Source organism: Bubalus bubalis, chromosome 2 (genome assembly GCF_019923935.1).
Source record: "Bubalus bubalis isolate 160015118507 breed Murrah chromosome 2, NDDB_SH_1, whole genome shotgun sequence".
Classification (NCBI taxonomy): domain Eukaryota; kingdom Metazoa; phylum Chordata; class Mammalia; order Artiodactyla; family Bovidae; genus Bubalus; species Bubalus bubalis.
In genome coordinates this window covers 2,910,233-2,923,035 of record NC_059158.1, presented here as the reverse complement: position 1 = coordinate 2,923,035, position 12,803 = coordinate 2,910,233, and the positions used below count along the sequence as shown (strand labels likewise).

The window sequence follows — 12,803 nt, the reverse complement described above, 5'->3', positions numbered from 1 at the left end:
ATGTTTTTCAAGGTTAGAAGCCAATAAAATCACATCCTCTAGACTGTGGTGTCCAATATAGTAGCAGCTAATTTATATACAGCTACGTAAACACCAGGGCTTCCCCGGTGGCTCAGACAGTAAAGAATCCCCCTGCAATGCAGGAGACCTGGGTTCAATCCCTGGGTCGGGAAGATCGCCTGGAGAAGGAAATGGCAACCCCCTCCAGTATTCTCACCTGGGAAATCCCACGGACAGAGGAGGCTGGCGGGCTACAGTCCATGGGGTCACAAAGAGTCCGACACAACTTCGACTAACTAACACTTCCATGTAAAACTAAAGTTAAAAATTCAGCTCCTTAGTTGCAAGAGTCACATTTCCAGTGCTCAAGAGCCACATGGGAGTGGCGGCTGCCACAGTGGACGAGGCAGACAGAAACACTTCCATCTTCGCTGAACGTCTCCTGGACAAGAGCTGCGCTGCCACTAAGGGCCGTTTCCTGAAGCACCCACAGCAGCTTCCGTCCGCTCACCTTACACACGTGTGCTCAACTCCACCTATGCGACAGGCCCGGCGCCAGCTGTCCAGCACGGCAGTGAGTAAAACTAACAATTTAAGTAGGAGATAAAGAGAAACCCCAAGATACAAATGGAGACACTATTTTTAGTTATAGGTAAGCAGGCGGGGAGGGCTGGCTGAAGAAGTCACCTTTAAGCCAAGATCCCATGGATGGAGGAGCCTGGTAGGCTGCAGTCCATGGGGTCGCTAACAGTTGGACACGACTGAGCGACTTCACTTTCACTTTTCGCTTTCACACATTGGAGAAGGAAATGGCAACCCACTCCAGTGTTCTTGCCTGGAGAATCCCAGGGACGGGGGAGCCTGGTGGGCTGCCGTCTATGGGGTCGCACAGAGTTGGACACGACTGACGCAACTTAGCAGCAGCAGCAGCAGAAAGATAAGACATTTAAGAAAACAGTTTCCAAACAGAGGGGCTGAAGAACCCATGTGCTCAGCTGGGAGGGGGTCTGCACATTCCAGCAACTGATTTTCGTGCTTCTGCACCTGTCTCATCAGACCTGAGACACCAAGCAAAACCGTGAACTGACACCCAAATCTATTCCGGGGGGGCGGGGGGGGGAGTTAGACAGCAGTCCATATAGAATCCTCAGCCGTTCCTCGTCCTCTAAATCACCTGCCTTTCCGCCATTTCATTTCCGGAAGGACAGACTTCTGAGTGGGCAGAAGCAATGGACTTTGTTACTTCTTAGCAGGGAAGGGGCTAAGTGAGGCTCCTGAGCGACCCTGCGCCGTAACGGGCTGTGTCCACATGGGCACTGCAGACACCTCCATCTCAGGCTGAGCAGCTTCCACAGGCTCCCGCTGGGGGCCGACCGCTCACCCTGACCTCAAGCTGCAAGACCCAGCTGCCAGGATGAGCCTCACTGGGTGGGTGAGGGGTGACCTTTCCCAGGCGGCGGGCACCTCCGCCGGGTCACTGCCCCGCAGACAGCACACTGCTGGGGGGCTGCACACACCCTCCAGGCCTTTGAACATCTCTGCCCACAACTCAGTGGCCCGATCACACACTGCGTCATTCTCCCGGCTTCGCTTCCTTCTCTTCCTTCACAACCAAGCGGCCGTGCCTCTCACGGTCCCGGCATCGTCACAGGGGCTCCCAGGGCCTGCAGGACGCTCGCCCGGGGCCTCTACACAGAGCCCTCTGGGGCGCCCGCGGCATCTGGAGAGCAGCATCTGGCCTCCCCTGGTCCAGCCAGAGCCACCCACCAGGAAGCCCCTTCCCACCCCAGTCACACTGGGGACAGAAGAACAGAACCTCCACTGCTGGGATGAGCTGCAAGGCTGAGACTGGGGGGAAGGCTGCCTTCTCACACCAAAGTAAGTCAAATGTGGACATTATGCTTATCACGTCAGGCTTTGATTTTTCTGTCTTAATGAAAAAAAGGCCAATAACAGAACTAAGTAAACAGAAAACCCCAGTGAGGTTGGACGGTTACGGAGATAGCATTAAGGAAGGCAGTCTGTCCACACAGGCCCTAACACCCACCGGAAGGGACATTTCTACCCAAACATATGTCAGTAGTTAAAATTAGGTTTCTTTCAAAGTATGCCATTAACATTTTGGATAAAGCTTGGTAAAAAAAAAAAAAAAAACTTCATTTTCCTTTATTTTGCAGAAAGCATAAGCTTCTGGTGTTAGAATATTATGTGAATGCAACACAAAAAACGAAACAAACAAAAAACCTATGTGCCCGTCAGACCTGGTTCACTCTCAGCGACCACAACCCCTGCACACCGTTTCTCCAGAAAACCAGAACAGAGCGTCTCAGCTCAGACACCGCGGATCCAAGGGTTGATAAGCTACAAACAGTCACTGATTAGTTCTGGAGGCTGGAAGCCCAAGACCCGGGCTGCCCGCAGATTTGGAGCCAGGTAAGAGCACACTTCGGAGAAGGCAATGGCAAGCCACTCCAGTACTCTTGCCTAGAAAATCCCATGGACGGAGGAGCCTGGTGGGCTGCAGTCCATGGGGTTGCTACAAGTCGGACACGACTGAGCGACTTCACTTTCACTTTTCACTTTCATGCATTGGAGAAGGAAATGGCAACCCACTCCAGTGTTCTTGCCTGGAGAATCCCAGGGACGGGGGAGCCTGGTGGGCTGCCGTCTATGGGGTCGAACAGAGTCGGACACGACTGAAGCGACTTAGCAGCAGCAGCCAAGAGCACACTTCCTGGATCACAGACTGTGTCCTCACACAGCAGGCGGGGCCAGGGGGCTCCCTGTGGTCCCTATTATAAGGACACGCATCTCATCCTGGGGCTCTGCTCCCATGACCTAATCACCTCCCCAAGGCCCACCTCCTAACACAGCACATGGGGGTGAGGATCTCAACATATTATTGGAGCTGCAGGGCGATGGGGAATGGGTGGGGGACTACCGATGACAGGGATGGAACCGGATCGTTATACAGGGAGCTGCAGAAGTCCCAGTAGGGGATTATAGAGAGGGAAGCCAGGGGAACTTTGGGAGACCACTGTAAGCTAATGATAGGGCAAGAAAGCCTATCGTAACATCAAGAACAAAGCAGGCCTGCTTAACTAGAGCGTGACCTATGCCCCAGGTCATTAAGTGAAAGGAAAAATGTTACCACCCTTCTGCTGATTTGAATAAGTGCTATGACCTTCCTAGTATGACCTCATAGTCAGAGACGCTCCAGCCCTACGTGAAGGAGGAACTCAACACGTGGTCTTCCCTCCCCAACTGTCCTTGGATTATAAAAATGCAGCCCCCTCGCCCGGCCATTGCATCTCTCACGAGAAGCCTGTATTAATAAATCTACTGCTTGCCTGTCACTTCCCCCTCCCTGAATTCCTTTTGCGCTGAGACACAAAGAACCTGGGCGTCAGTAAGTCCAGACACCAGGTGAGTGATTACAATTAAAAGGCCGTGGGTTAGAGTCCCAGCGTGAGCTGCAGAGTTTCACAACCGTTCAGCTTATGGCACAAACTCAAGAGAAGACGTTCCTGGTCTTGGCACAGTCCCTAGAGGTAGGGAGGGTACAGCTCATCTCCCTTCTGCTTTGGACTGAAGAGAAGAGGTAAGCAGGGAAAGGTGATCAGGTCACAGATCACACACCCGGGTCAGAGTCTGGCTAACCTTTGACATTCCAGAGTTATGGTCATTACTGCACCCATTTAGGGATCTACTATCACAGTTGAAAATGGGTCAAAATTCAATGGCTGCTTACTTGAAGTTAACTACACATAAAGTCTAACTTTAGACAAAGTCTTCTTAAAGAGTTAGGCTTCTCGCACAAACAGAGCAAGATGTAACGTACCACACAAGTTACCTACTCTGCTCGGCTTCCTTATTCTGTGGGGCAATCCACAGTGGGCTGGGCACAAGGACAAGCCGTAAAGTGAGGGTGAAAGCTGATGATGTGATACTGGGATTTTATTGAAAAAAATTTAAATAATGCTACGCACGGGGAAAACACCAGTGCTCTTCCAAGTTATGAATAAATTACAAAATATAAAGATGTAATTTTTAAAAGTCCAAAAACATCGCTCAAATCTTAAACACATTCACTTCTAAACATGGGATTTCTGATAATCTGCCAGTACAAAAAAAAACAAATTTTAGCTTCGGTACTGCCAGCACCCTTTACATCCTGGACAAGTTATTTGGGAAATCATCTGACTTTAAGAACAAATGTTTAAAGTTGGTGGTCCTTAACTTCAGCAAGTTTCACTGCACCTTTCTTGCTTCTGATCCAATACCTTTCTGGCAAATTAAAAAAAAAAAAAGTATCGAAAAAGTACCTACAGCCACTCTCTTGGATTTTATTAGTCTTTTAAAGCAATGATAGTCAACATAATGGCAAATTATTTAAAATAAAATTATAAAAAAACTATTTTTTGTGAAACTGGTAAGTTCTCACTTCCCTCAGTTAACTCCTTGTACTAATAGGCAACTAGACTACCCAAACTAAACTTTATATATTTATTTGGAAAGTTTTCTTTGACTTTCCAAATATTTGGAAAGTTTTCTTTAACAACAGTTAAAGTCAGTCAGACATGTTAATTGTATATGGTAATGATTATGAGACAAATAACTGCATATTGTAATTATTCCAACTTCATTTTCTACATGAAAGCAAAATACATTAAGATAATGCAATCCGCACTATTTTTAAACAAGCCCAAATAACCTTCATGTTTTTTCTTCTAACTTTGATAGCTTTCTCTATCTGTACCTTGCACGAACATGTGGTTTTCCCAAGTGCCACGTTCCTAATTTATATCATCAGCACTCAACTGTGTTATCACAGTAAGGAAAAACAGCTGTGGATCTTCTACAATAATGTACGAGTCCCTAGCTCTGGATCTTCTTCTATAATAATGTACGAGTCCCTTGGTCTTGAATCATTTGAGTAATGCCAAAGTAGTTTGAGCAGGCTCTGGGAGTTGGTGATGAACAGGGAAGCTGGTGCGCTGCAGTCCACGGGGTCGCAAAGAGTCGGACACGACTCAGCAACTGAACCGAAAGGATACACTCAAAATATCAGAACTGCTTTCAATTAACCCAAAGCGAAGCATGCCCAATGACTGATCACCCTGCAGGAGTAACAGGAGTTTGGCTACTCTGTAAAAAGCTTTATTTTGAGACTCAGAGACTTATGAAGCGTAACAAAAATCAAATGGGAAGTATAAGAGGATTTTTAATAAAAGTGTTTTCTCTTCCGAGCCGTTTGAAAAATGCCATTATAACAGGTAGCGTAACAAATACACAAGTATATGTAGATATGCAAGAACCCTAGGTTATAAGTACCCTGAAGTGTCTGCCCTTAAAGTTTCTGAAAATAGGATAAACTTTGAAATTGACTCAGAGTGACTTCAAAATGAGATAAAGTAAACACAATCATAAACAGCGTGGTGGGAGAAAGAGATGTGAACGGAGACTTGTCTGTCTCGTGTAAGTTACCCTTCGCACCGTGTTGAAGGAGAGAACTCTGGCTGTCACCAACGTTGGCTACAGACCGAGATTCCAAAACCGAGACAAGGTTTGCAAACACTTTGAGTAGAACCAGCGGAGGCTTCCCCGCGCCGGGCTCTACGTTCCACGAACAGAGCAAACCGCATCCACCCGGATAATAAGGGGAATCAGGAAAGTTGGCGTCTTCAGAGAAAGCAGAGGACTTAGCTGGGAAGAGCTTCAGGAGGAGACTTGCTCCGCTTCTTGCCTGGGGGGCGGACACGGTCCCAACAGAGTCCTTAACCCCGCAAGCCCCCCGGCTCCAGCCCAGGCCGCCCGGTGCCACCTCTCCATCAGACCACTGAGGTCCGCGGGCGCACGCAAAGCTGACCGCCCGCCGCGCCCCGCGCGCACTCACCCGCCGCTCCTGGGAAACGCGGGACCGCCCGGGGTGGAGGGCTCGGGGCCTCGCGGGGCGCCTCAGCGCGGCGCTCACAGACGCCTGGGCGCCGCCATCTTGCCCAGGAAGCGGGCCTCGCGCCGGAAGCCCCCGGGCGGGCGCCCTCAGCGGAGCCGGAGCGCCGAGGAGCCCCGGGGTGTGGCCCCGCGGCCCCGCACGCCCGCGGCGGCCCGTCCCCGCGCGGCCGGGTCCCGCCCCCCGACCCCGACCCAGGCGCCGGGGAGTCGGCGCCCGCGCAGCGCGCACGGCGGCTCAGGCGGCGCCGAGGGCAGCCCGGGCGGAGGGGCGGGGATAGAGCGGGCGCTCGGTAACCTGGCGACGCGGAGCGCCTCGGCCTCCCCCGCCCGGCCGCCCGCTGACCCCCGCCTCCGCCTAAGGAAGAGCGGCCCGCTGCCCGCCGTGCGGCCTCGGCCTCTCGGCGTGCTCCAAGGGCGGCTGCCTCGCGGACCCCGGAGCGGCCGCCGGGAACGCCTCCCGCAGGCGCCGCCCCCTTAGCTGTCCGAAGCCCGCCTGCGCCGCGGGGCGCGGCCGGAGCCCCCTGGAGGAGAGACCCTTCATCCGGGGCGCGCGGCCGGAGCCCCCCTGAGGCGGAGACCCCTCGTCCGGGGCGCGCGGCCAGAGCCTCCCCTCAGCCGGGGCGCCCCTGAGCTCGAGCCCCGCTGAGGCGGGGTGTGGGCCGCGCCCTGCGCGCAGCCCCGCGCCCGCGTCCTGCCCGCGCTTCCCGCGGCGGCGGCGGCTGCGGTTTCGCGGGTCGAGTTTAAACTCGGGGCCTCGGCGGAGAGGACCCTCTGCGTGTTGCGCTGAAGATGGCGGCGTCCAGCCGCGCGCAGGTGCTGGACCTGTACCGCGCGATGCTGCGGGAGAGCAAGCGCTTCGGCGCCTACAACTACCGGTGAGCGGGGGGACGCCCTCGGGGGCGGGAAAGGCTCGTCCCTTTCCCCGGAGTCGGACCCTCTGCTCGGGCACCTCCGGTAGGGGCGCTCTCTGCTTCGAGGGCAGACGCCGAGGTGCAGGGGTTCCTGCCAGCTTGGGGCACCTGTGAGAACTCCTCGTGGTATCGCAAGCCTGGCCCGTAGAAGCGCCCCGCAGTAGCCACGGCCCACAACCGAGGGCCCTCTCTAGCCGCCGTTCCGTGCACCTCCGAGGTGTCTTCATTAGCCCCTTTGCTCGCCAGGGTGCGTTCTGCTGTTGTCCTCGGCCATGGGGCGGGGTTTGTGAGCAGGACACGCAGGTAACGGTAAACCGAGAAAGATGGGCCCGGCTTCCAGGAGCTGAAATGTTGACCCAGACGGGGATCCAGCTTTCATGACCTCAGCAGCAGGGGAAGGAGAGGCTAAGCTCTTCCATCCACATTGGAGCGCATAGCTTTTGCACGCCTGCCCCATTCTCATGTCTGCTCTTGAGTTCCTTTTTCTCTTTCGACGTCTTGTGTCTGCTTCAGAGCATCTGCTGTCCTTTTCTTCCTCTTATAACCTCTGACTCACCACGAATGTATGTACTTTATGGATTTTCTCTCTGCATCTTTGTGCATTTGGTATTTTCTACTAACTACCTGGTCCTCTGAGTTTCAGCCTTATTCCCAAAGCAAGAATTTGGTAGGACCTGCTCTTCTCTTTACACCTGGTCTCACCTTCCATGACTGAGCAGCCGGAAGACTGGGTTTCCTTGCAGCAGAATCTGGGATCCCTGGAGCAGGCCTGGTTGGGTAGCTGCCTCAGGCTGGGTGGATGAGCTGGCGGACGCTGAGGGGTAGACCCAGTGCAGCTTGTTTACCAGACAGACACTAAATCTCCCAAGCAGTGACTTCCTAATTTTTACACAGCTGTATAGAAAAGGTAGTCATCCTATACTTTTGAGAATGTCTAGGTCATACGAATGAGGTCACGTCCAACTGGTCAGCTAGTTAATTAAAAAAACAAAACGTTTCTGAGAGTGCATTGTTTCATTTAATGACTTTGGCTTTGGCAGCTAAGGTTCGTAAACAGTAGATATACTGTTAGAATTTTAAACAAAAAGTTAACCCATGCTTAGTACCAAGAACTTAACCAAGTCTGTTGAAGGAGCCAACAAAATATGCTTGTAAATAAGTTGAACCTTCTTCACCACAGTCAGGAAGAAGAATTTGTAATTTACTTAATAAACAAGAAATGCAGGAAATTCGCTCGGCGCTGTACTCTGTAGGCAGAAAGTGGAAATTACATGGTAACCGTACTTACAGAATATTGGTTCACATGATACTTGGAGTAATCCTTTTGAGCTAAACTTATATTATCCACATGTGAATACATTGTCCAGAGGAATCTGGTCATCAGTTTTCACTGTTGCCTGCAGTCGTGTACCTACACCCTGAGATTCCCACCATTATGCCCTAAGATAATAAATGGGTTGTAGAATATGTCCTTGTTTTGTATTGATCTTAAGGCTGTGTCTTGTGGATTGCAAGGATCACGCCTCCCCTGTACTTCTCTCTCTCTGGCATCCCTTTAATCACTTCTGTCTTGAGTTCCCCTGCTTGCTTTGAGCTTCAGCCAGTGTAACTGTGGGCAGGTTTTCCTTGTTCTCGTCACTCTGCGTTCCCCACAGGTCCACACACGTCCTATTGCTACTGTCTTTGACTTCAGGGCTTCCAGTCACTCCCCAGACTGCTTTTCCTGGTACCGCAGCCCCTGGGGATAGCAAGATGAGAGCATGGGGCTCAGCAAGGCACCTACCGTCAGCGGCTCTTTGACGGGTCTCAGTAGGACGCGGTGTAGAATCACTCTCACAAACTGGTGACGCCGTGGCAGCCCGCACGGGGTGATGACTCAAAGCGCTTCCCAGAAGACAGCTCAGGACCACAGGCACCAAGCAACCTGGTGCGCTCAGGTGACACCACCGAGCAGAATTCTGCTGGAGAGTTAAGTGAGCTGCTGGGGTCGAAAGGGCCACGCAAGGGCCGTGCTGAGGAACCGGGGCTTCATTCTCAGCTACCAGGCGGCCAGTAGAGAGCTTCACGCCAGAAAGTGTCCCGGCCAGACATGCTGTTTAGCTAGACCATGCTGGCGCCAGGGGAAGGATGACTGTGAGGGCTGGACCCAAGGACCCCAAAGGAGGGTTGGTTACAGCGGTGCTGAGGAGAGATCAGGGCCCTTCTGAGGGCCTGAGGAGCGGAAGATACAGGGAAAGATACACTTGATTAATAATTAGAAGGTAAAACTGTTAGACCTCGATGAGTGATTGGATTCAGGAATAAAGAAGAGAATCCAAGCAGAGTCTGAAATACCACCCAGGTTACTAAGTGAGGCACAGAGGGGTCAGTGTAAAAGCTGTACCATTAACTAATTTAAGAAATACAGAAATAGCTAGTCTTGTGGATGTGAAAGTTGCTCAGTCATGTCCAACTCTTTGCGACCCCATGGACTATACAGACCATGAAATTCTCCAGGCCAGAATACTAGAGTGGGTAGTCGTTCCCTTCTCCAGGGGATCTTCCTAACCCAGGGATTGAACCCAGGTCTGCCACATTGCAGACAGATTCTTTACCATCTGAGCCACCAGGGAAACCCAAGAATACTGGAGTGGGTAGCCTTTCCCTTCTCCAGCAGATCTTCCCCACCCAGGAGTTGAACCGGGGTCTCCTGCGTTGCAGGCAGATTCTTTACCAGCTGAGCTACCAGAGACTTTTGAGTTCGTTTTGAGGACTCGAGTAAATGTCACCTGGGGGGTCCCCAGCAGAGGCGGTTATTCTCCAGAGTCTAAAGCTCGGAGGAGCGGCCAGGCCTGGCGCTGCCATCACCACGTTTGCTGTGTGACGCTGGGCAAGTCACTGCACCTCTCTGCACTTCAGTTTCTTAATCTAGAAGGTGGAGGAATGACTTATCTGTGTCACAGGAGATGAGGTTTAAGTGAATGAATACTTATCAAGTGCTCAGAATTGTGCCTGGCGCAGAGTAGGCACCAAATAAGTCCAGTTATTTCTGATCATAGGTGGGATATTTGATATTTGGTAACATTTCCAGGTGGAGAAGGCAACGGCAACCCACTCCAGTACTCTGGCCTGGAAAATCCCATGGTTGAAGGAGCCTGGTAGGCTGCAGTCCATGGGGTCGCTAAGAGTCAGACATGATTGAGCGACTTCACTTTCACTTTTCACTTTCATGCATTGCAGAAGGAAATGGCAACCCACTCCAGTGTTCTTGCCTGGAGAATCCCAGGGATGGGGGAGCCTGGTGGGCTGCCGTCTGTGGGGTCGCACAGAGTCAGACACGACTGAAGCAACTTAGCAGCAGCAGCAACATTTCCAGGAAGCGTATTCAGAGCAGTGGTTCTCAGCCAGGGCCAGTTTTATTCAGCCATGTCTGGAGACATTTTTGGTTGTCACAACGTGGGCAGAAGGATGCCACTGGCCTCTAGTAGTTAGCCACCAGAGGTCCTGCCAAGCTCGGCACAGTGCCCCACAGAAAGAGTTCTGTGGCCCTGAATGTCAGTCGTACCAAGATTATGGAATCTTAGTTTATTGTGAGAAAATTAGTGGGCTTAGGATGTGGTTCCACAGAACATAAAAATTTGAGGTGTTGGCTCCCCTGCAAGGAGGCAGAGAAATCAGTCTAAGAACATGGTTCTCAACTTATTGGTCTCGGGAATCTTTTACATCCTTAAATGTTTCTGAGGGCCTTGAAAGCCTTGCTTATGTGGGGCATAGTTATCAACATTTATATTAGAAAGTAAAACAAACATTTTAAAGCATTTACTTTTGGGTACTGTTCATGGGGTTCCTGAGGCAAGAATACTGGAGTGGTTTGCCATTCCCTCTCTATTTCTAAGTAAACAGAAAAACCTCAGCGTGCTAAGTCACTTCAGTTGTGTCCTACTGTGTGACCCAGTGGACTGTGGCCCGCCAGGCTCCTCTGTCCATGGGATAATCCAGGCAATACTGGAGTGGGTTGCCATGCCCTCCTCTGGGGGATCTTCCCTACCCAGGTTTCGAACCCACGTCTCTTATGTCTCCTGCATCGGCAGGCGGGTTCTTTACCACTAGCGCCACCTGGGAAACCCCTTGCACGCTAACATAAATAACACCTTTATGAAGAATAGCTATTTTTCTCCCCCCACCAAAAAAAAAAAAAAACCAGCGGTGAGAGTTTTGCGGTGTGACCTGTTTTGCAGGGCTCTTGAGTGTTTGGCTGAGTGGAAGGCGCTCTAGTTTCCTCCTAGAGCCGCCGCTAGGTCACGCACAGCCTAGCGTGGGAAATTCCTCCGTCCACTTAACAGAGAGTCAGGCTGCAAAAGGCAAATGCCTGTTTGAAACGATAAAAATTCCTTTTCCTGATGGATCTCCTGAAAGATCTCCAAGGCCCCAGCAGTCCCTGGGCTGCTCTTGGATGGCCGCTGGAGTGTCTGAGAAGCGGGAAGCAGGCAGACAGCAGTGTCGCCGGAGTCAGGGACTGGGGGCAGCAGGCCACTTGCTGTAGCAAGGTCCAGTAGATGAAGAGAGAAGTGTCCCCAGCGTAGGGACCTCTGGGGACCTTTCCCAGAGCAGCATATGAAGCGGTTAGGACACAGCCCAGGGAGGGGCGCTGAGAAGTGAACCAGAAGGAAGTAAAACTTCACCATGAGTGTAGACCACCACCCCCTCCCCCAGGAAGCCTGGCTGACATATGCGAGTGTGGGAACTGCTAGAGAAAGGCCACACACAAGTGACAAACGCCAGCTCTGCCGGCGGACGTGGCGGCCTGGTCACGGAGGAGGAAGAACACTCCCTTTGCCATCAGAGAAGGAGTGGATTTCAGTTGGAATATAAGATGACGGGAAGTTGAGGCGATTGGTGCCGTGCGGCAGCCTGTTCCTGGATAACGGGGAAGGTGCTCAGGTGGTGTGTTCTCATTAATGACGTGCACCATGCTACTTGTCTCTGCCGTTTATCCCTTGAATCTAGAAATTCCATCTTAGCTCTGCACTCCTAGTGCTTAGCACAATACCTCCCTACCCAGTGCTTATAAATACTTGTTGAAAAGCAGGGGGGAATTGTATTCAGAGGTAATTTTCATCAGCCATTCAGCCCTACTGATTAAAAATGTATTGCTGTAAATGTGAGAGAAGGCAAGAGTAATGCTCAAATGCTTACCCAGCTGAGTGTCAGAACTCCTTACTTCTCACTAAGTGGTTGAGTCTCTATTATACTTGTTGCACGCTAAGTGTTGTGTTGGGAGCTGCAAATCAGAATGAGCCTTACATTAAGGGTAGAGTGGTGAGTGGTGTCAGAAGTGTGAGCCACCTTGAAAGCAGATCTCATCAGGAGTGCTTTTCCTGAGAAATCTGTATGCAAGTCAAGAAGCAACAGTTAGTACCGGACAGGGAACAGCCTGGTTCCAAATAGGAAAAGGAGTACGTCCAGGCTGTATATTGTCACTCTGCTTATTTAACTTCTATGCAGAGTCCATCATGAGAAATGCCAGGCTGGATGAAGCACAAGCTGGAATCAAGATTGTCAGGAGAAATATCAATAACCTCAGATATGCAGATGACACCACCCTTATGGCAGAAAGTAAAGAGGAACTAAAGAGCCTCTTGATAGTGAAAGAGGAGAGTGAAAAAGTTGGCTTAAAACAACATTCAGAAAACTAAGATCATGGCATCTGGTCCCATCACTTAATGGCAAATAGATGGGGAAACAATGGAAACAGTGACAGACTTTATTTTCTTGGGCTCCAAAATCACTGCAGATGGTGACTGCAGCCATGAAATTAAAAGACGCTTGCTCCTTGGAAGAAAAGTTATGACCAACCTAGACAGCATATTAAAAAGCAGAGACATTACTTTGCCAACAAAGGTCCATCTAGTCAAGGCTATGGTTTTTCCAGTGGTCATGTATGGATGTGAGAGTTGG

At 51.2% G+C, this 12,803-nt stretch overlaps 2 protein-coding genes across 13 annotated transcripts in view; one reads left to right on the top strand and one right to left on the bottom strand.

Annotated features, from left to right (window-relative positions):
* FARS2 (phenylalanyl-tRNA synthetase 2, mitochondrial) overlaps positions 1-6,449 on the bottom strand; it is a 230,832-nt gene extending 224,383 nt beyond the window's left edge. The window contains exon 1 of the mRNA XM_045162344.1: positions 5,897-6,449. The gene's annotated coding sequence lies outside the window, so the exon portion shown is untranslated. The remainder of the gene's footprint in view (positions 1-5,896) is intronic.
* LYRM4 (LYR motif containing 4) overlaps positions 6,340-12,803 on the top strand; it is an 88,686-nt gene continuing 82,222 nt past the window's right edge. For 5 of the 12 annotated variants that reach the window (XM_006073146.4, XM_044926699.2, XM_025265326.3 and 2 more), the window contains exon 1: positions 6,386-6,830. In XM_006073146.4, coding sequence (XP_006073208.1) covers positions 6,745-6,830 — 86 coding nt within the window. In that variant the 5' untranslated portion in view covers positions 6,386-6,744. Of the gene's footprint in view, positions 6,831-12,803 lie in introns of all 12 variants that reach the window. The other 7 variants (XM_044926700.2, XM_044926703.2, XM_044926707.2 and 4 more) reach the window with 7 other exon arrangements.